At 35.4% G+C, this 23286-nt stretch overlaps 2 protein-coding genes across 4 annotated transcripts; one reads left to right on the plus strand and one right to left on the minus strand.

Annotated features, from left to right (window-relative positions):
* Positions 1 to 664: 664 nt before the first annotated feature.
* LOC129904225 (probable arabinosyltransferase ARAD1) lies at positions 665 to 5154 on the plus strand. Its single transcript, XM_055979765.1, has 3 exons — positions 665 to 1384; positions 2609 to 2862; positions 4280 to 5154. The coding sequence occupies exons 1-3, from the start codon at positions 748 to 750 to the stop codon at positions 4829 to 4831; spliced, it is 1443 nt and encodes a 480-aa protein (XP_055835740.1). The 5' UTR covers positions 665 to 747; the 3' UTR covers positions 4832 to 5154.
* A 2106-nt stretch (positions 5155 to 7260) lies between these two features.
* On the minus strand, positions 7261 to 22405 carry LOC129902218 (putative 1-phosphatidylinositol-3-phosphate 5-kinase FAB1D). 3 transcript variants are annotated; one of them, XM_055977319.1, is made up of 13 exons: positions 22245 to 22405; positions 19651 to 19879; positions 19533 to 19566; positions 18825 to 19403; positions 15382 to 15532; positions 14955 to 15290; positions 12304 to 13137; positions 11702 to 12033; positions 11245 to 11371; positions 10965 to 11117; positions 8564 to 10159; positions 8182 to 8448; positions 7261 to 8021 (listed from the first exon to the last, which is right to left on the minus strand). In XM_055977319.1, exons 2-13 carry the CDS (start codon positions 19802 to 19804, stop codon positions 7611 to 7613), a joined length of 4974 nt encoding a protein of 1657 aa, XP_055833294.1. In that variant the 5' UTR covers positions 19805 to 19879; positions 22245 to 22405; the 3' UTR covers positions 7261 to 7610. The 3 variants fall into 3 exon arrangements, with proteins under 3 accessions (XP_055833294.1, XP_055833293.1, XP_055833295.1); XM_055977318.1 differs by having other exon boundaries at positions 19651 to 19886; XM_055977320.1 differs by having other exon boundaries at positions 19651 to 19886; positions 22235 to 22405.
* Positions 22406 to 23286: the final 881 nt, after the last annotated feature.

Raw genomic sequence — 23286 nt, forward strand, 5'->3', positions numbered from 1 at the left:
AATTAATATTGTATTTTTGTATTTATAGCAAGCATATATTTAGGTTCCTTAGTTTTAACTATTAGTATCAATCTTTGTATTTAGCATATCTTATAATTTGTATATATTGATCAAGTTCAATGAAATTAAGCAAGCAATTCACTTCCTTCAATTAGGTACTCTTCTAATATTTGTAAATTGTAATATAAATTGTATTAATTACTTTTTTATAAATAAAATGATAGGCTATTCACCTTAATTGTTTTTACTATTGCCTTCAATTTAATTCAGGTATTTTTCATGTATTTTAATTTTCAAATATTTCAAACTTTAAAACTTTAAACGTTTAAAAGTTTAAACTTCTATTTTCAAAGTTGAATTTTAAACTTTCAAAATTTTAAATTTTCAAAGTTTAAAAGTTGAAATTTTAAACATTAAAAGTTCAAACTTCGAAATTTAAACTTTGAAAATTTTAAAAGTACAAAATTTGAAATTTAACTTTGAAAATTTTAAATTTTTTAAAGTTTAAAATTTGAAATTTAAACTTTAAAAATGTATTTTGAAAGAAATATTAAATTAATAATATATTTTAATTTTTTTTAATTCATTATTTAACTTAATTTAACTAATTAAAAAAAAAAAACTGGTTCCGTCCCGGTATATACCTGATCAGAACGGAAATTAAAGAAATCTATGAATGTTGTGTTATTATTGACAAATTTCCGCTAGTAGTATTAATTTATCACACAAGAATAGAAGTGAAAGAAGATGACACCAGTGAAGAACACTGCCACCCGTTCAGGTTCATCCTGCAGCATCCCATCGCTCTTCATCTCCCTCTCTATACTCTGCATTCTACCACTCTCTCTATTCTTCTTCCATTCTTCTCCAACCCCACTTTCCCTAAACCCACAAATCAATCTTCAAACATCTCCCAATTCCATCAAAGTTTACGTTGCAAATCTTCCAAGATCTCTCAACTATGGCCTATTGGAAAGTTACTGGGCTTTAGATTCAGATTCAAGAATTGGGAGTGAAGTAGACAATCAAATAAGAAAGATCCACATAGGAAAAAGTTCCAACAATTTCCTTCCTTATCCAGAAAACCCAATAATCAAACAGTACAGTGCTGAGTATTGGATCTTGGGAGATTTGATGACATCTGAAAAATTAAAACTTGGATCTTTTGCCAAAAGGGTGTTTACTGCTGAGGAAGCTGATGTGATTTTTGTTCCCTTTTTTGCAACATTGAGTGCTGAGATGCAACTGATTGTGAATAAGGGTGTGTTCAGGAAGAAAGCGGGTAATGAGGACTATGAGAGACAACGAGTGGTTGTGGATTTTTTGAAGCAAACTGAGGCTTGGAAACGCTCTGGTGGACGTGACCATGTGTTTGTTATTACTGGTAAGTGGTACCTTAGGCTTTAGCAAGATTCAATTAATTAATTTGACTTTCAAGCTTTAGCAAGATTCAATTAGTTGATTTGTTAGACTGCAGCCGTATTGTAATGCATGGATTCTCATATAATACTTGCGTTGGCTATTGTACACTGTTTGGATATAGTCGTATTCTACATTTATTCATGCTTGCAACCTTATCAAACAGTCACTGAAAGATGCTCTGCTAAAAGTTACTGATTTCTTATGCTTGTCGAATCCAACTTGGACTCTTAGATCTTGCAACACAACTTAAAATTCTGTATAAAAATCATCCGGATAGTGACACTTCTGTTATGATAGAGCTTGCATTTTTTACCAGTTCACTTCATCAGAAGTTTTCGGATAAGAAAGCTGTCCGATTTTAGGTTTGGGTTTTTTAAATTTTACTGGGGAGCTGCTGACTTAGGTAATATACGCCAAGGCGTAACTATGAGCCTAGAAGAGTTTGATCAGACTTAGTAACAACTGTTCAATTTGTCAAACATGTACTTATCTGAAAGTGCTTGAATCTTTTAGAGCAAACATAATAAGAGGGGCTGTTCTTGGAGACCTTCTTAGGGGCATGGGGATTTGACAGGGCTGTGAAAAGTAATTAATTGACCTAGGTGGACAAGTGATTGCCCTGCTTCCTTTTTGCATAAACGGGCATGCACCTATGGAGACTCTTCAGGTGAATGTCAGTTCATTCTTCATGGCATATATGTGGTGAAGTCCACCACTATTTTGATGGTAATTTGTTGGAAGAGCTATATCTTGCTATTTCAGTCTCCTTCCATTTTCCACTCCTATTATTTAGTCCAGTGCAGTTGTGATCACCGATTAATTATTCTACAAACATTTTTCAGCACACACATCCTTTGTTCCACCTTGAATACCCAGTATACTGTTTCTTTCAGTTGCTTTGTGATTGGTAAAAGCTGTTTGTTGGTATGATGTTGGCTCTTTATCATGTGCAGTTGCATAACTGATTTTAAAACTCAAGTATGACCATGAACTGAAAGTAGCAAACAATCCCAAGTTTCTTTTTGTAAGATGTCTTACCAGCCTTGCTTTCCTATTGACTGTGCAATTGTTCTTTCCCAATTATGTTCTGCCTGAAAACAAATTGGAAGTGGAACAACATCTTAGCATCTTATATTTAGTCTCTGCAATGTCAGGTTATTTTAAAACTTGAAGCATTCTTTGGCAGACCCTGTTGCAATGTGGCATGTGAAGGCTGAGCTTGCTCCAGCAATTCTCCTGGTGGTTGATTTTGGTGGGTGGTACAAGCTTGACTCAAAAGCATCTAATGAGAGTTCATCTGACATGATACACCACACTCAAGTCTCATTGCTGAAGGATGTCATTGTGCCTTATACCCATCTACTTCCTCGTTTGCCCTTATCTGAAAACCGAAAACGAGAAACCCTTCTGTACTTTAAAGGAGCTAAACATAGGCATCGGGTCAGTATTATTAACTTTTTCCAGAAGTCTAGCTACATATAATTTGCAACCCTGCTTCTAACAATTTGTGTGTATATGATCCTTTTTCATGTATAAGTCAGGTCAATTATTTTGTCTTAAACTTGAGGGTTTTTAATTGCTTGTTCACATATGACTGCAACTCTCTTTGCAATAATGACACAAACTAATGGAGAGAACTTTGTCAATAAATATTAGGTGTTTGTCATCTGATTGATATGACAACATTGTCTTTCATGGATAGCATTTTCATCCAAGATATTTTACCTAAGATCATTTCTTAAGACATTTTCTGTTGTTTGGTCAGACATAAAGTTGGTGGAATGTAATGGTGGTAGAAGGTGGAACTGGCACATGGATCTTGGTGTTTGCTGATGTGTAACTTATATTTGTATATATGTTGAAAATAGCAGGTGATTAAAAGTAGGTGGAATGAGAAGAAAAATGACATAACTTCACAATGTAATTCTAATGATCTGAATGACTTCATAAAGGGAAACAATTTCATAGAAGTTTGGGAGAAAACGAGGAGCTTGAATTATACCAAGGCCTGGTAGAAGGCAAAGTCCTTGAATCCAAGGGTGTAGCATAGCGTTGATGAAGTAGGTGAAATTGGGTGATCAGGGTTCTCCCCAACAGGGACAACAAACACTGGGTAATTTTTTTCCCACTTGCTTAAACCGTGGTGGATAGCGTTACTTGGTACTTGTGCTGGTAGGAGTTAGTGAAGCACCCAATGTAAAATCAGAGAGAGAGAGAAAGAAAATGAGGTGTTTAAATTATACCGTGATGCTGTTTCTTAGGCTCTATTAGATAACCATGCAAAAGTTTTGGTCACTTAAGGATGTCATTGTGTCATGTAGTTATGTGCTGCCTCCTTCACGCAACTATTACAGACACAAAAAGCCCTTGCTTCAATGGAGCTAAACATAGGCATGCAATCATACTGGGTGTATGATCCATTTTACTTGTGAGTCAAGTCAATTTCTCTGTTCTTGCACTGGAGCTTCTTCACAAGATTATGACTGAAACTCCTTTTGATCACAGTGCAGACTATATAGACAATCTGTCCTCAGATTTTGTTATATTCTATCAGATTGTCAGAAAACAATGTATTTTTATTCCAATATGATTGTAATTTCTTGGCCTATTGTAAATGAACTTGCTGTATGTCCAGAAACATTTTAAAGTATAACTAAGTCATTGACTGGAAAAATCATTGTCAGCGTGAAGCATAAAAAGGACATTCTGTTGTATGCTTATTATTCTTGATTAGGCTACAAGATGTACAATGTTTATGGATGTTTCTGCCTCATAAAAGGTCTCTATGTCTAGAGTAAACCATAACATCCCACTTCTTGCTCGCCAGACTTAGGTCGTCTTGTATTTCTTTATGTAGGGAGGCATTGTTCGGGAAAAGCTTTGGGACTTGCTAATAAATGAACCCAGAGTAGTGATAGAGGAAGGCTTTCCAAATGCCACTGGAAAGGAGCAATCTATAAAGGGAATGAGGACTTCGGAGTTCTGCTTGCACCCTGCAGGGGACACACCAACCTCGTGCCGACTTTTTGATGCCGTTCAAAGTCTTTGTATTCCTGTCATTGTTAGTGACAACATTGAGCTCCCATTTGAAGGGATGGTGGATTATTCAGAATTTGCAGTGTTTGTGGCAGTTAGTGATGCACTGCAGCCAAGTTGGCTCGTGAACCATCTTAGGAGCTACTCAGATGAGCAAAAAGATAGGTTTCGCCGTAATATGGCTGTGGTGCAGACCATTTTTGAGTATGAAAATGGTCAACCAGGTGGTATTGGTCCTATATCTCCAAATGGTGCTATAAATTACATATGGAGAAAGGTTCACCAAAAACTACCCATGATTAAAGAAGCTATTATCCGTGAGAAGAGGAAACCTCCCAGTGTCTCAGTTCCACTTCGTTGCCATTGCACTTGATGAGTTTTTTCAAGTCTTTTTTTCCTATGTCTTGCTTCAAAAGGTAATATATTATATCATACATGCTTCATACTACAGGAAGGAACTAGTCTAGATTACATTTAAGATCTTTTTCACACAAAGTCTCCCTCAAAAAAGGGAATCACAGTACACTGATAAATCATAGTTTTCCAAAACATTCTTCATCAAGACTTCGTTTAGTTGAGCAATCTGCCTTTCAGAGGAAAGAGGTTGTGGTCCAAAATTTTAGTGCTAGTAGGTAGCTTAATTGAGTTCCTTTGTAAACACAAAATTCTTGTGATAAGTTGTGTTATTCAGTTGTACCTGCGCTCTAGTATATCTAATCTCAACAGCCTCGTGTTTATTTGGTTTGTTGGAAAACATCCCTTGGAAATAATATAGGGAGAACTCAACTGGCTTCCTTTTGAGTTTTTGGCCAAAGACATCATTCAAACTATATCCAAAACTTAAATTATCCTTCTGAACAAAAATCATTCTCCAAGTATTTAAAACTTTAACAACTTCTGCCTTTTATTAAACTTTGTCAAACAAGTAATGGGTTTCACACAAAAATATATGCAGTTCACACTACTTTCACCAATAATTTTCCTCCATCATTTCATTACCCGGTGGATAAGCACCCCCTTCCCCTCCCCCCCCCCAAAAAAAAAAAAGAAAATTTAAATTCTCTGAGACCCTTGTTTGCTAAAAAGAAATTAAGTTAGGACGGTGTGAACCTACAAAGAGATATGATCTGTTCTTCTTCTCCTTGACCAACTGAACGAAGTTGGAGCTTAATTTCACACTATCTTCACCTTTTGCAAAATCAAAAATTTAATTAGATTAATATTTTTTTGGGGCAATCTAATAGTTGAGGTGATAAAGATTCTAATTTTCATATTTGGCACTTGAATTTCGTTCTCCATTATTAAAAGTATAAGTCTCAGGTTGACACCACTTCTTGAAGATTAATGAGAAGAAAATATTTCAACTAGTAATTCTTTGATATTAAATCAAATGAAGAATAAATGAAAATAAAATTGCTAATAAAAAAGATTTGCATAATGCTAAGTGTTGTGGCCAAAAAAATTCACAATAATGTTTTAGATGTATCTCGGAATGAAGAGAATTTGTTAATCTGCAGTGATTTAGGAAGTTTTGCTGAGAGTAGTATGAACTACTCATGTTTTTGTGTGGATTTCGTTAATTTTTTGACAAATTTTAACAAAAGGATGGAAGTTGTTAAGTTTTAAATACTTGAGGGATATTTTTTGTTAAGAAGATAATTTAAGGATGTAATTTAAATTAGGAGTATAATGTAGGAATGTTTTTAGCCAAAAACTTGATTTTCTTCCAATTGTCAAGGATGTTATTAGAGGAAAATGTGGTTTAAGGAAAATATTTAAGCCAACCAATACCAAATATGAAAAAGTTACTATTATTTAAAGTGAGAATACATATGATTGAACAATACATGTGTATATGCAACATACATGTATTACATTAACTGATAAGATGTAAATATCATGTGCGAATAAATATTACTCTATTTAACACTTTTGAAAAGTCAATATATCGCTTCATTGTAACAAAATAAAATTAAGAAGCTACACAGAATGGTATATAAATCATAAATCATGATAGTAATAAAATACTAAAATATATTGTAAATAGATCGGTCAAGCTTTAATTATTACATTTTTGAAAAGTAATAAATATATAAAAGGTGAAAAATAAATTAAGGAAAATATAAAATAAAGTAGTTGGCAAAGAATGGAGAGTAATCTGAATAGTAGGAAACCCGTGAAAATCGAAAGGTGATGATCCCCCTTTAAAACTTTTCTGCAAGAAGAGTTTTTCCAATGAGAAAAATAAATAAATTGTTTTTGGTCTTTAACAGCAATCCCTCTTCTAAATCTAATCCACCCTTTTATAATAACTATATTTTCTGTGTTTTAACTTTATATATTAAACAGAAAATGGGTTATTTCATTCTTGATTTCTCATTTAAGTCAGTTCACAATGAAGGAAACATGAATGGGAGATTAAAAAAAAAGGGAACAATTGATTTCTTGATCACAGCTAAAGCCATACACTAGGAAGAGGTATGTAATCCTTTTCTTTCTGTTAAAATTCAGAAAAATTTCTATGTATCAATGTATACGTGTGTGATTTACATACCCATACACACACACTAATATGTTTGTGATGCTTGTATGATTTATCTGTGTACATAAAAGTTTTTCTATTCAGTAATCTCATAGTGCTTTTACAATGTTTGCTTTGGCTCTCCTATGCTCCTTATTTGATCTTTGTTGCTTCTGCCATGCATATAACAGACACAAACATAGACGCGCGCTCCATAGAGAGAAATAAGCAAAATATTTAAAGGAATAACCCTAGAGAGAAAGGATATAAAATTTAGGGACTCACCAAAAAAGAGCAATGTATTTATACCACTATATGAATAACATCTTAAAGCAAATATTATAAAAGCTTGAGCAGCTGCTAACTGCACCAGGGGGAGCTTTTTTACAATTAAAACAATAGACTTAAAATATTCAAACCTAAAATGACCTTAAAAGAATGAAACCATCCCCATAAATTTGCTATAAAAAATCGCAGAAATGAGAGAGGGTGTGTGTGTGTGTGTATATATATATACACCTAGGTGCTTGGGCAATGGGGGTCCGAGCAGCTATGTACACAAACAAATTAATGACTGAATACTATATAGTGTAAGAAAATGAACCACCAAAAAGGAAAAAATAACAAGAACTCAGGCAGAAATATCATTTTGGTTTCCATGAGCAGTTGATTTAGTGCTAGAGGAATCAAGTCTGTGCTCCTCTTGACCTTTAGACTTGGCATCATCAGACATTGACTCAGGGGTTGCATTGCTACCTCCTGTGCCACAAAGTATGCAAGGATTTGAAGGTCTTTGAGAGCACCAATTTTCCGGAAAACTTAGAAAATGTGTGTCGATAAACTTTCTAAATCTCTTTTTATACTCCCTCGGAGAGAGAACAGTAGGAAGCTGATTCTTGGGAACCACAAGTGAGGATTTGACCCAATTCTCAACTTGCTTATCCCATGTGTACTGCCTGAGATAGTCAATGATGCCACAAACAAGTTCACGGCGCTGAGTATCCACTCCAACAAGTAAAGAGTAGTCCATCACATTGACCGACTGTTATTCAGAAAATGATACCAGTTTAGAAGCTAAGCCATAAAATTGTAGGAGGTGCATGCTTATCATAAGCAGAAGGCACATACTTTTCAGCACTACTTAGGATTTACTAAATATGAGCTACAGGTAATTCATCAGTAGGAGTTCATGCAAAACTTACATTGAGGAAACCACAGTCATTCCATACAGCTCGTTGCAAGTTCCTCTTTGATCTAGCACCAACATACAAAGGAGAGATGTTCATGTCATTCACAAAATTTTGGTCCAAAAGAACATTTCCTGCAGTATTGCCAGCTGAATTAAATCGAGCATGCAGAGCTCCCTTTAGATCATATTGCCTAGTAATATTTCTTCCAAATGAAAGGTTCTCCATCACCATGAGATCATGCCTCGTCTCTTTCCCACTTTTTGTTGGCCTTACAATGACCTGCAAAACACAAATACTGAGGCCAAAGTCCAAAAGAGCATTGTATTGTGTTGGCAAGTTTTAAACCAGTTCTGTGCGAAGAGCCAGAAATGAAGTTTATAGTTAATTAATAAACCTGATAAATGCCAAGAACTTTTGCAAGGCAGGTCTGATTTCCCTTCTCGTAGCACTGTTCCATGTACTGAAAATAATTAGGACCAAACTTCAAGAACGAGTCAAATTCTGTTCTCTGTATTTCCTTGATGATAAACCGGTCATCAAGGGTTTTGGCAAACAAGGATTTACTTTTCCCACCTTTAGCATCCCATTTCCTACACCTACTTAGTGAAGCAATATAATCAACTTCAGATGGGCAACATTGACCTCGCAAATGAGAGAATTCGCTAGCATAGAGACAGATAACTGAGTATTTACGCTTCCCAGGCAATTTCCCAGAACCCATGGAGACTTCAGGATGAAGAGTAGAAAAAGAAACCAAAGAATTTAACATATCTAACCCATTAAAACTCAATGAACGTGTTTGTTCTGAAACTTGAGTAGACTGGATCCCTTCTAAATCCAAAGAACTACTTGAAGAGAAATGAGGAGGAGCCAGTGAGAATAATCGCATTATGCCTTGTGAACTTTCATTTGCCTTATCATCAATTCCTCTATATTTTCTTCCATCATCTCCAAGATCTTCACCCACAATTGGTAAATCCTTCAGCGATGCTAAAGCGCAAGCGATGATGCTAGAAAATTCATCTTCATAATCAGACACAATGTACTTGTCACTTCCAAGGGGAATGCGCAGCCTTGCACCCTCATCAGTAACAAGTTTATAAGCTGTAGTTTCTACAGCATGGGTTGTGATGGATCCTAATTTTGGCAGGTAACCTCTCTGCAGATCCTTCATGTATTCATGCCGAATTTCAGGAAATGGAGCCCACCACCCCTTATCATTCTCAATATTGGACAATATTGAGACAAGGGATCTACTCCTTTGAGGATCCATATCACTGGCACTCCTCCCATAAGTGCTAGAAAGACTTGGTTTTTCCAACTGCAAATGCGTAGGTGAAGGAGGATTGGATTGTAGATTATTTTCATCACCAGAGTGTAAGCATTCAAATTTCACCACAGGATCCTCGATGGATGATCCATTGCCAGTTGTTTTTGCTGCAGTTGATAACTCAGTAACTTCAGTAAAAGCAGATGAATTCAGTGATCCATTTTGTTCTCTAAACCCACCAACACTAGCTTCAACAGGAATTTCTACAATCAGAGAACCATTTTCTTTGGTAGATACCAAATTCAATTTCACATCACAATTATGGTTCAAATATTCACCACAACTTTCTTTAATAGTTTCTGTCCCATTGTTTTCCTCTGCAGAAGAATCTGCAGCGAACTCAATATTCAGATCATGACAATCTTCCAAAGCTTTGTCACCTCCTCCCTTATTTTCTTCTGCCCCATTAGCATCTCCTTCAATACTGCACTTTCCTTGTTGCTCCTTGTGGCCAATAGGTTCAATATCTGGCAGTGTTGATTGCTTTGGGTTAATGGCTTTGGAATCACCATCCACATAATAAGAAGATAGCAATGAATGAAGACGGCGATCCCATACACACGACTCAAGCAGAAGATCTAGTCGTATTCTATTCAAACTTAAAAGTTTATATACCATGACATCCTGAATCCCATCTTTGATGGCATTTTGTACGTCAACCTGATATTGAATCCACATAAATATATGGGACAAAGAAAAAAAAGGTTTAGATACAGCTATTTCAAATGTCTGAATAAAAAACCTTAAAAGCAGCACAATGAGGAAAACACAAATTATTCAGATAACTGCTATTTTAAGGCACACTTGAGTTGCACTTGAAGCAAGGCATAATACAAGCACTTCGCGTTGCTCATACGGTACTTGAGTTGCGCTTGAAGGGAAAGCGTAAAACAAGCTCTTCTTTCTCTAGTCATATATTGATATATTATTTATGAATTTGTTATTATTAATTTGACATTTGTTGACTCCATATCCTAAATGCACTGCACCAAAAAATCGACATAACTACTCTTGTTACTAGCATGTTTACATATTTGAGAATACATGAACATTATTGTACCCTAACACATCCTACACATTGCATCAGCATCATTATCAAACTCGTTCACATAAAAAAGTGAACAAACTCTTGCGAGGAAGCTAGGAAACTAAGTATGCTATGGGACAAACATCCCAGGGGAACTTAAGTCACAATGATGACATATAAATCCACCATTGTTGAGAAAAACATAATGTCTCCAAATTTTAGCGACTCAATTATGATGGATAAATCCACCATGGTTGATCAAGTTAAATCCTATCGGAACGTGTAATCCTAGAACAGTAGCAGAAAAGGAACTAACTTCATGCTGAGATCCCTCTTAGATACCTCATACCACTAAAACAATGCCTCAATCCAACATGGTTCATCAAATTAAAGACTATACAAACAAGTAGTCCTAGAAGGTAGCACAAAGGAACTAACCTCAAACTGAGATCTCTCTTCCTTCAACATGTTTTCAATTTCAGAAAATTTCTTAATTGATCCTTGAAGATTTAGCACTGTTCCAACATGAGACTCTACTGCCTTCAGAGCTTTTTCTACCTCAACAAACATCATAATCCCTTTCAAGTACACCTGGTTTAAGCAATAAAAGAACTCCTAGGTCAATACGAACAATACCACATGCAGAGTACATGTACAGCCAAATATATAAAAGCATGGGTACATAAAAACAGGATGGAACACTTGTAAGAGCACATACATCATTGAACTCCTGCTTAAGAAATTCTCCTTTGATGGAACTGCTAAATTCTAGCTTCTTGGGAGGAAGAAACGCGGAATAAGTAGTAACAGTAGAGTACTTGAACATTGCAACCATTCTCCCTAATCTGCACATGTTTACAGATGACATGAATATCTTCAGAGAGGACAGAAACAGCAATAACATATCCAGTGAAATCCACAAAGTGGGGTCTGGGGAGGGTAGAGTCTATGCAGGCCTTACCCCTACCTCTTGGAGGTAGAGAAGCTGTTTCCAATCTTCAGAGAGGACAGAGAATATAATAAAAATCCTCTCATGCCCCAGCATGGCTATTTAACTCATAGGAAACAGCTTTGATGATTAATACAAAAAGTAATAGCCACTGGATACAAATGTATAAAAATAGCAAAGTAGTTCAACAAAGAACTGAAATTAGAACTATGTTAAGCGTTCATACCCAAAGAAGTAGAGGAAATCCTTATCAAAGGAGTGACCACATGCAGACAGTCCACTAAAGAAAGAGGAATTTGAGAAACTGAGCTCCAAAAATTTTCCAAAAGAAAATCCACGGGAGCCAGTAGATATTAACACTCTTTTAGTGGATAACGAGCTTCCATTCTGGGATTTGCATTTACAGCAACGACTCCACATCCAAAGTTTGCCTTCATGTTCACCTCGCAGGCCCTTGTCCACGGGAAGACACCGGACTTGAATCGTAAGGAGCTTGTTGTGATGTGCATAATGAAAAATGTGAGCTTCAGGGGATTCACCACACGTCTTGCATTCCTTCTGCACAACAGAGCTTCTTATAAACACAAGCAAATGTTGCCAGGTAGAGAAAAGACACAATTGATGCAACAAAAAAATGTCCCTTCAGCGACGTCTTTCTCATAAAGACACAATGAGTAAATTCTATCGGATATGTTTAGATTAGTAAAGCCACATCAAGTGATGTACTCTGCAAATGAGTGATATCATTCTAACAGATTTGGTGAATTTAACTGAAAGGACCTTCATGCAAAGAAAGAGTTTCAAGTGGAGAAATTTGAGTATATGCACCTTGTTTAGCAAATTATCCTGCAAAAACTTTTCAAGGGGAATATCAAAATCTTGATAGAACTTGATCCGAGAAAAATGACTATGCTCACACATAGTCCCTTTTGAAGCATTCCGACAGGACATCAGAACCAAAATACTCTCAGAATCCAACAACGATGCCACATTTTCCTTAATATGTTCTTGGTCTTCAAGGTTTTCACCAGATCCCTCTAATTCTAAAGATTCTACCTGGCTCACAAGTGGAGTATGGTGTTGCTCCTTTTCAGGGGCCTCCACGTCATCAGAACTTGCCTTTTGTTCTGCATCACTGTGTATTAAATCAGGCACATTAGAAACTTGAACATCCGCTTCCACCTGATCATCTTTCGTGGTTCCGTTAAGACTGAGATATGAGGACATGGATTGATGAGAGGCGGAGAAGAGAGGAAATTTATCCCCCATAATCCTTCTGACAGAGGATGAGATAGATGATAATCCAGAGAGAACGACTGGGTTGTATGGCTCATATTGTAGAGATTCGCGTTCTGCGTCTAACTTATGACTTATTTCTTCATGGAAGCCATTGGATATTGGAATATCAACTGTACCAGATAAACTGGTTTCACCGACATGCTCCTCAGCATTAGAGATAATTCCATGCTCATCACTAACAGATGGTGTTTCATTACCAAGTGTTAGATTCACCTCCTGGCAAAGCGGAAGAGTTGAGAACATTGCTTTTTGATCCAGAAGGAACGAAGTCTCTAGGATCAAATTGTATGCCACGATGATCGCATCTTTGACTACATGTTTAATCTTCTTCAATTCGTCATTATTCGATCCCATTAACAAAATCTGCACAAAAAATTAACATTCAGTGGAGAACAACTAAATACCTCTGAATGTACTGGAGAAGGGATAAGCAGTGCTTTAAATTGTGGGGGCATGCGGAGCGTTTTACTTAGCACGGGGCAAGGCGTAAGCCCAATGGATCTTTAATTTTTAATTTTTAACATAGTGAAATAGTATAATAACACAAAAATTATAAAAAAATATATTAATAATTTTATAAATTTAAAACATGATTAAAGAAACTCATAGAAAAAAACTTCTAACAACATTTTACAAGTAGAAATAACGCAATCATATAAAAGCTATTACAAGATGCAAATCAACTCTAACATCTTAACTTTCAAACAATAAAAGAATCACAATTTCTTAAAATATATTACTATTATACTATGCAATTTACCTCCCTAAAAAAATAATCAATAAACTATTTACTATTATACTTAAAACATCACTCCTTCATGAATAAAGGCAAAATACTTTCAAATAATAAAATATGATAATTTTGAGACATAGGACAAAAACATGAAGACCAATGACAAGTGAATATGTAACATTAGGCTATGTATTTTAAAAAGAAATATTAAGTGATATTCACCCTCATGGCTTTCTCAAATAGTAAATAAGCAATAATAAGACTTGTTATTTGAGTTATTCTCAATTTTCTTATTTCTATAGATGAAAAAAAAACTACAAAGCAACATTCATTTATTAAGGAATTATGAAGATCAACAGTGTTGACTAAGGAATTTGACACATAATTTGTGTAAGAATTGTCAGGGGGAGCCCCGAGCGTTGGGCGCGTTTAGGGTGTAAGCCTGGCAGAATTAAGCCCAAAATGTGAGCAACGAGGCGTTTTTCCAGTGCCCCTCCCTGGGGCTAGCCACAAGGTGAGTCCCAAAACTTCCTTCTAAAACATTGGGGATAAGGAAACACCGTAGACAATCCATGGGACGTGAATAGGCTAATTCAGCAGCATTTTGTCCAATTGCTCGTGGAACCAATTTATCATTGCTATCGATGCTCTTATGGGTTAGTCATACAGGCAGAACCAGATAAAGGTAACTCCATATTCAATAGAAAAATCACTTAGCTAAGAAATAACTTCACAAGTAGTGTTATAATTTCAAAATCTTCTGAAAATTTGTAAATTAAGAAATAGTTTGAAGTTTTACTCAACAAGATATAGAGGAAAGTAAAGCATCAGTCAAAATCTGGCATCAAACGGGGACTCATAAATGTAATTGCTTGTAACAGCTCCAGCAATTGTTGAGTGTTTATGTGCACAAAGTGTTACTACAAAAGAAATACAATGATGTAATAAACTGTCTTTAATTCTTCGAATAGTCACAAACTCCAAAGTGAAATTCAAAATTCTTGGTTATCAGTGCATAATCACCTCCTTCAAAATGCACGCTAATCTTATAAAAGTAATCTATTTTAAGACTTAGATGATAACAAATTATTCTAGTTACACAAGCTTATTATGATAAACCAATTTTTTTGGTTACACAATCTCTGTGTCTATCTTGTATATGACAAGTGATCAATCATTTCTTTAAATAAGTTATGCCATGTCATCAATCTCAAGATAGCTGTAACAAGGAATTTGACAATATGGCTAATGAGCACAACAGAGCGAAGGTTTGAAAGGTTCACAATGCAATATCTTATACTTTTTGTAGGGCACTGGAGAAAGATAGATCCTATTCCAACTTATATTTTTCATAAGCAACCTAACAGATTGTCACATGAACCAACTACCAGTAACACCTTAGATAACATCAATGGAAAAAAAACAGACAATAAGCAAACACACTCACTGTACATCCCAGACGAGTAGGACAGCCCTCAATAAACATCAATGTTTTGCTAGGCTTTTTACCAGCATCTCCAGAAGCAGAATGTTCTTCAACAAACTTTTCGAAATGAAAGGAATCACACTGCCTGAGCTTTCGGCTAACCAATATATCAGCAGATAATGAACCTGTGCAACGAGCAACTTTCTCCAAGCGATGTTGTTTCATATCAAAGACTAAGGTGACTCCTTTCTTCAAAATAGACTCCTGTATGTCACGAGAAACAGCATTCTCCACTAAAACTACATTCGGTTGGTACCTTTCTATCATATCGAGGATAGATTTCACACTATCTTTCTCCTGTTATCATAAATAAACAAAAACAGACAATCACTAGTCAAAGAATACGCTCATTTTGATAATGTGGCACACCTGCGAATTTGTTGTTTACCTTTTGCACGGACTCCTCGAATGATGACAACTCACTTTTTCTGGAGAGACCTAGTGCACCCTGGATCAACAGCAACCTAGGTTTATCGTACTTGGTTGGCATGTGCTTGTGCGCCGCATGCTTTTTAAAGACCAAGCCTCTGACAAAACGACTACAAAACACAAAGATATACAGTAAGCCTGGAGAATTTAGTGGTCCATCCATCCCAAAGTGTTAGTCTGAACAAGCACATAAGTTGTAAATTTTATAATCAGATGGCATGATACAGTGAGTGGACCCTGAATTAGACTTAAAGCTACTGTTTGATAAGACTGCAAGAGTCTACAAGAACAAAAAAAGGGTTATAAACTTACTAGTTGATAAGTGATACGTGTAAGACCTTACAAGAATTATGACTTTTGAAGAAGAACTATCACTCAAAAGAAAAAAAAATGAATGGTGGGTAAAAAAGAGGTTCCCAATTAAAACCTCTTCGGGCCATTCAACCGAGGAGACAATCTTTTTGTGATTGACAAAGTAACTAAAATTGAAAGAATTACTCAAAGACAGATTAGACATCAAATCTGCCCGTTCCGATCAGCATTGATCTCCTTTTATTTTGTTTGGCTATCTTATCGCACTCCTCTAATTTTCTTTTCTTTTATTGTTTTATTTATATTGTTATTGTTCAATTTTATTATGATATTCCCCAAACCCCCCTTGTGGGATTACACTGGGTATATTGTTATTGTTATTATTTTCATTAAAGTTGTGACATTATTATAATCATCATATCATTGAATGCATCATTTTTACTGTTGTTGTTGTTGTAACTTGTAGCTATTTAAAAAAGTAGAAGAAAAACTGAAAGATAATCTAAAAAGAAGGTAAAAGAATCAAAACAACAAGCCCAAAGCAGAACAAAGTAAAGAAAACCCAAACAAGAAGAGAACACTGGGGTCAAGTCTGGCTGTCAAAGGTAAGAAGGTAGCCAAACTAGGAAAGGCCATGACAGTCTAAAGGACAAGAAAATGACTTAATCCAAGGCATAAACAGAAGCCAAGGTCGATGCTCAGTTTGATAGAATCCAGAAGGTTAGAGAGGGATTAAATTTGGATCATTTGATTACACAAAAATAATCATCGCTATCAGATCAAGAGTTGATCTGCAGCCATGAATGAGGCTCTTGCTTCCTCGAAGTCCTATGGGTGAGAAAGTTAACATTTGCCTTCGCACACAGCCCAAATTATGGGTGTAACTATACTCAGACAAATACTAAAGAAATTGACATTTGTGCAGGAACTCCTCATGTCCCTCACTCCTTCATGTCGTCCTTGAAGGATAGCACATTTACCTATGCCCCTTGGATGCTGCTATATGGTGTCCATATTCAACCTGTCTGCTTCTTCCCTTTCTTGCTTTATTGTAACCTACTCTGGATAAACATATTCCCGACTCCAGTGTATTTACATTACCCAATGCATGCTAATATCCAATTTGTACAAAACTAGGGGTGTCAAATAGGCGGGTTGGGCTGCATTAGGCGGGTCAAAATGGACACGTTATTGACCCGCCCAAAAGTTACTTGGGCTGAAATGAGTTGGTTTGAAATGGGCTAAAAAGCGGGTCATAACCCAACCCACCCAATTCTTACTAAGTTATACTCCCTCCGTTTCCAAAAGAATGATCTAGTTTGACTTGACACGAAATTTAAGAAAATAAAAAAACTTTTCAATCTTGTGGTCCTATATTAAAGTTATGTTAAATGTACCAAAATGCCCTTTAATCTTATGGCCTTAAACATGTCACCTGGAAAGCTGGAACTAAAGTGTTGTTAAAAAAGGAAAAGGGTCATTCTTTTTGAAATAGACTAAAAAGGAAAGTAGGTCATTCTTTTTGAAACGGAGGGAGAAGTTTCTTTGTTTGTTCTTTTATAATTTTCTAGTACCTAATGAAATTATTTCTTTATTATTATGGATAACGCCTCCCTTGTTCTTCTCTCTTAAGCCGAGGGTCTTTCGAAAACAGCCGCCCTACCTTTTAAGGTGGGGGTTAGGTCTGCGTACACTCTACCCTCCCCAGACCCCACATGGTGGGATCACACTGGGTTTGTTGTTGTTGTTGTATTATGGCTAACCCAGATCTGTTAGAATACCGATTATGGTTGTAAACTGTTGAGCTGGGATGGGTAGCCTGATCTTTGGCCGATCACGCAGTTAACTAAAAAAGCAGTAGAGTCTCGGTTTGAAAACTCAATTGGGAGTATTAAAGAACCTAGGTAAGCTAACCTCAGGCTTCTCACTTAATCAAGGAACCTAGAAATGAAGAAGTTCGAGCTTCTGAGACAAAAAACAATTAGAGAATTACAATCTTAAGTAAAAGCTAATTGGTTTAGACTTTAGTTTTAGGTTTGACTGCCGAGACGAGGCTTACGCCCGATGTTTCAAAAACATAGGACACGATGTTAATCACTTGTCATCTCATCTGTAGCAAAGCATATAGGTTAGAGCACTGGATGAGTCGCATTCAATCGGATGAAAGAGTTAAATAAAACTTAGGCCCAAAACATAATTAATTGGGAGGTGCTGAACTTCAAAATCTAATCCCACTTAGTAAACAACCAAGGCCAACTTGAGTCTAAGAAAACGCTAAAAATGCTCAGTTGAAGTTTTGGATAGAACTTAAACTGCCTATCACTGAAATGTAATACTGTGCATGATTCGGATGAATGATATCTAATCTTTTGCTATTTGAATCTGACTGTCCAATGATAGGTATGGTAATTTAAAGGATAGTTTTACTAATTTGGTACAATTGCGGGTTCAAGTTTCAATCCAGAATGAATAGGATTATTTACAGTTACCTGAAAGTTATGATAATCAAAACACTTGTTTGTAATTATTAGTTAAAATTCAATTCTCTCTATCCATTCAATATGGTTGTAACAGTTAGGCCCTTACTTTCGCTTTTGTATGAATGCCCTAACTAAAACTTGGAAGATTAACTTAAATTGGGTAGATCAGTTGATATGGAGTACAGTGTTGTGTCTAACATCTTTTTTTATCCACATGAACCTCCTAAAGCAAACTCTTTTTTCACAAACAAATGGAGTCAAGCAATTCAAAAGGTGTTATTTTCAAACTAAGTCATGATTACAGAATAAATTTGGTTCAGAATCCTAACTAACTTAATCAATTCAAATCATTCTCTGTTTTAGGGTAAGTCCAGACTTGGAAACCCTTTTGAAGTCAAATTGTTACAATGCCGTTATACCTCTAATTTCAGAATTTCAAAACAGTGTTTAATCGGCAATAGTGGACATTAATGAAAGCATGGCAGAGGAAACCACATAAAAAGGAGAATTGCTGAATACACATTACCTAATATCTAATTTGCCTAGAATTGTGAATGAATGAGAAAGGAGAAATACAACAGTGTTGAGGAAATGGTGGTTACAGTGATACCTTTGGCTGCGAGAACCAGTTGAAATGCATTTTATCTTCACATATTCAATAGGATTCATCTTTCCTTCTGCAGAATCAGGCTTCACAAAAGAAGCAGCCTCCCATGACAAGGAAGTGATTATATCAACCCAATTATCACCTTCTTTCACCGAAGTGGCAACACCAAAAGATTTAAGGTGGTCACTAACAAAGGCCTTAAGCTTCCCATTCATTACTTCTTGTAATACCTTTTGCCTTTCCTCTTTAAACTTGTAACTACCAAAGTCTTCTTCACCAAAGCTGATTAAAGAAGCTGTACTACCCCATTTCTGACCATCACCACATTCGTCGTCATCATCATCATAATTAGCCACACTGTCTTCAATATCATCATCATGGTCTTCTGGTTGTGGGGGCAGCCAGAACTGGGCATCAAATTCATCATTACAAGAAATTCCAGCTTCATCATCATCATATCTTTCATTTCTACTATCTTTGGGTTCCTCAGAATTACCAGTTCTCGTTTGTTCTGCATCCCTTCCAATAGCAGAACTAGAATCCTCTTGACTGCTGTCTGTATTACATTCATCAACATATACCCTGATAATAAAGCCAAAAGGGGAACCAAGTCTAAATAAATCGGCTTTTTCATTATTCAAACTAGAACAATTAGCGCCTTTATTTAACCTCCACCTAAGAAGAGTATTGATATAACTAATTACAACTAACCTCACATCTGAACTTGCATCAACAGAAAATTCACCTGAAAGGTCACAGAATAGGGCTTAAGGGGCATGGTAAATGTAACTAGCATGTCAAAGTATGAGATAAAGAAAGCAGAGCATACTGCAACATGAGCCAGAGCTGTTTATGCTTGGTAATGAAGCAGCTGGATTGATCATCGAAATTGCATTATCTGGCATTTCACCACATAATTGGCGCATTTGTACAGAATCCCTGCCATTAAACTTTAAGGAATTTCCACTTTCCAGCTTCTCCATGCTTCCACTTGACTTTGTTGATTGAGCACCGCAGTATTGACACAAATTAGATTGGATGCTAGGAAGATCTTAAACCTGCAAACTTACAACAGCCGAGACAATAATGTGAGCAATTTAAACAAAAAAAAAGAGAGCCATCCTCTCAACAACAAAGATTTATATGACGCAACAACCTAAAACTTTCATATGAAGACAGCCAAGTCTATGAGAAAATCTTAATGACTTCATGTTGGCATATTCCCATAACCAAGTATGTAGTTCTTTACGAAGCTATCTCTACGAATTTTTGCATTGGCCATTTTCCCAGAAAAATGCACCTTTGAATGTCCAGGCTTATAAAGTATAGAGAAGAAACATACCAAAGAAGGATTTGTGAGTGTTAGAAATGATTTCTTTTTGGTGATGTAATTTCTAAATACCACCAGGGTGTTATAAACAGGGAGGAGCCTGAGACCAAGGTACGAATTCGGCCAAACCCAGTAACTTTGGTCTAAACTCATGTATTTTTCTAAAGAAATCCATTTAATAGGTACAAATTATTACTTTAGAGCACAATAACTTAAAAGGGATAGAATCTTGCATCCATAAACTTCAAATCATGACTCCGCTTCTGGTTATAAATGATAATAAGTGCGTGGAGAACTTCCCACATACCAGATTCCACCATGCGTATCCACCCACCATGAATGAAACACTATCGCATGGTTTTCTTTCCTGCCACCTACAAAAGCTTTGCACACACCTCCTCACTGTTCCAGTTACATATCATCCATTAATACACTCCCTTTTGCACCCGATTACCACTAACCTTTTATCATGTGTGTTCTCTTGTCTTGGAGTTTTATTAGAAAAATAAAATTTTTATTTCCACGTTGTTAGCACATGCTTGTAATGGGCAAGCATCCTTTTCAACTGCCAATTGCCAAGGATTGAACTAGTTTCATGGTAAATCACAATCATATTTGAACTTAAGATGATCAATAAAACCATTACCATATATGTTTTTGACACTCTGTATGCTCTGTATGGAGTTATTCCAAAACCTTCCAACTTTTCTAAATTGTGTGACAACGAGAAGTTACAGAAGATTTGTGGTGGGGGTACTTAATTGGTTTCAATAACCAAATTCCATAATGAGTACTGCTTTACCACTCCAGCTCTGCCGAATACTCTGATTTTTTCTCCACGGCGATAAGGGGCTAAAAGATCTACTACATTAATAGGCATTGCAACAAACAGGTTTTGCAAAATGAAGATATGGGTCGGAGAGGGTACTTTAGAAGCTAAGTTTCAAATGCTAAATAGGCATCAGTAGACAACTTATGAAAAAACAATTCAGAATTCCAGAAAATAAAATTGGAAAAGTGAAACCGTTTATGGGAAAATATGAAGAAATTAAATTAGTTGTCCAAAACCAAACACACTCAACAGTTTAAGATGTCCTAAAAACAAATATAACCACTAAGAAACAAGAATACATTCACAACTGTAATACAGTGATATATATATGCCATAAAAATAATGAATCGACAGAAACAAAACATTTTAACATGACAATTTGGTATTCTCACAACAATGCCAATTAGCCGCAAACAGGATAACAGTTGTATTCTTCTTCATTTTCCTTTTTTCCCCATGATAAGTAGGAGCACAGTTACTGTAATTATTTCTGTCATTTGGCACAAACCTCTATGCCAATATCCATGAATTAAACAGTATGAAAATAAATCGGGATTTGACATCCGAAACGCCTCAAAAAAAGAAAGAAAGAAAAAAACATTCTCACATTACAAGAAAGACAAATATTTCCTTGACTAAGATAGGGGAGATAGCTTAAGATAAAAAGGACACAAAAGAATACGCATAAGAAAGTTAAAAAGAAACGCTCTGCACTACCCAGTCATATAAATGCCAAGCAGCCCGAATGCTGCACCCTAGATGGCGAAAGTCCAGTAGCCAAAAGCATCACTAGCTTAGCTCTGACCCAAGTATCATGGGGCACGTGGAATCCTGGACAGCCTCCCATGAAAAGCTAACAAACTTAAAAACTATGCTGGATTTTCAAATATCAACACTTGTTCATGAATCACTGATTGACAGAAGAACAAGTTGGGGTCGGCTATATGAAACAAAGACAAGATTAATTTTCTATGTAGCAAAACTTGTACACAATTCCGAAGATTCAAACAAGTCGCGAACATCACAGAAATCACAAATTTGCAATGCCATAGCCAAAAATTGAAAATTCTCAAAGACAAAAGGAAAATTCCAATCTGATCAACATGATAAAATCTTTCAAAATCATCCTTTAAAAGGCTAAAAATAACATAAAAGACCCTAATAAAATGAAGATAACAAGATTATTAAACTTCAAAAAACAATAAACATTAAACAATCAGCAAAACAGAAAGAAAAAGATTTGAACTTTACATCAACTTACAGTAAAAAGAAGCAAATTAAGATACCGTCCAAATCAATCAGGAGCATATCTTAAATCAACCCTCCGGCCAAAAACCCAGTAAGTATTTCCCAATTGGGTATCCAAAAAATGGAAAATCTTGCTGGAAAATTAAAGAAACTTCAGGAGAGAGAGAGAGAGAGAGAGAGAGAGAGAGAGAGAGAGAGGACATTTAAATGAATTAAGGAAGACAAGAATGAAAGATGTTGGAAAACTATCTTTTTTTGGTCTAAGTGGGACCCACTAGGTGTTCAATTTTCTTTTGCCTCAATTTGGAGGTGACATAATACCAAAGTTTCAAAATAATGTTCATGAATAAGAAAAGTAAAAAAATATATAAAATTATATTGTACTCCTAGTTGTTATTTTTTAGATTTTCAAATTTTTCAAAAAATTCAAGAGGCAAAAGATGAATACACACATAGAATACAGTGCATAAAAAAATGATCTTTCTTTTCAATAGTACAGATATGGATCTATGAACGAATTTGTTTGGCTTCTCGGAGATTTTTTGCCTTTATTGTCATTCTATTACCGTGAGATATTCTATTGGTTCTTCTTTAGTTGTCATCTGTTTTTTTAGAGTTAATTTGATTAATTTTTAAAATTAATTTAGATTGCACTAATTTAATATTTTAAAATAAAAATTTAGATATTTAAAAATTATATAAAAATACTATAAATTACAATTGTTTTATATTAATATGATAAAAAATATATCTTAAAACGTTAATCAAAGTTCATATCATTTGACTCTCTGAAAAAAATATTATGACAACTAACAATAAACCGAACTATAGTCTTTTATAAATTTATTTCTAATTTTATATTTTTTTATAAGTTTTTTTATTTTTACATATAAAAAATATAAAAAAAGTTTTTGTTCTTCAATTAATAAGCGGTCATAAGAAATCATCTCTACCATAAATTGTTTGGCTTTTTCCCCCTAAACGACTTCTTTTTTAAAAAAAATTGTTCTCTTAAATATTTTTTTCAATAATTGAAAAAACTTCAAAAGTAGATG

This window comes from Solanum dulcamara, chromosome 9 (genome assembly GCF_947179165.1).
Source record: "Solanum dulcamara chromosome 9, daSolDulc1.2, whole genome shotgun sequence".
In the NCBI taxonomy this organism is placed as follows: domain Eukaryota; kingdom Viridiplantae; phylum Streptophyta; class Magnoliopsida; order Solanales; family Solanaceae; genus Solanum; species Solanum dulcamara.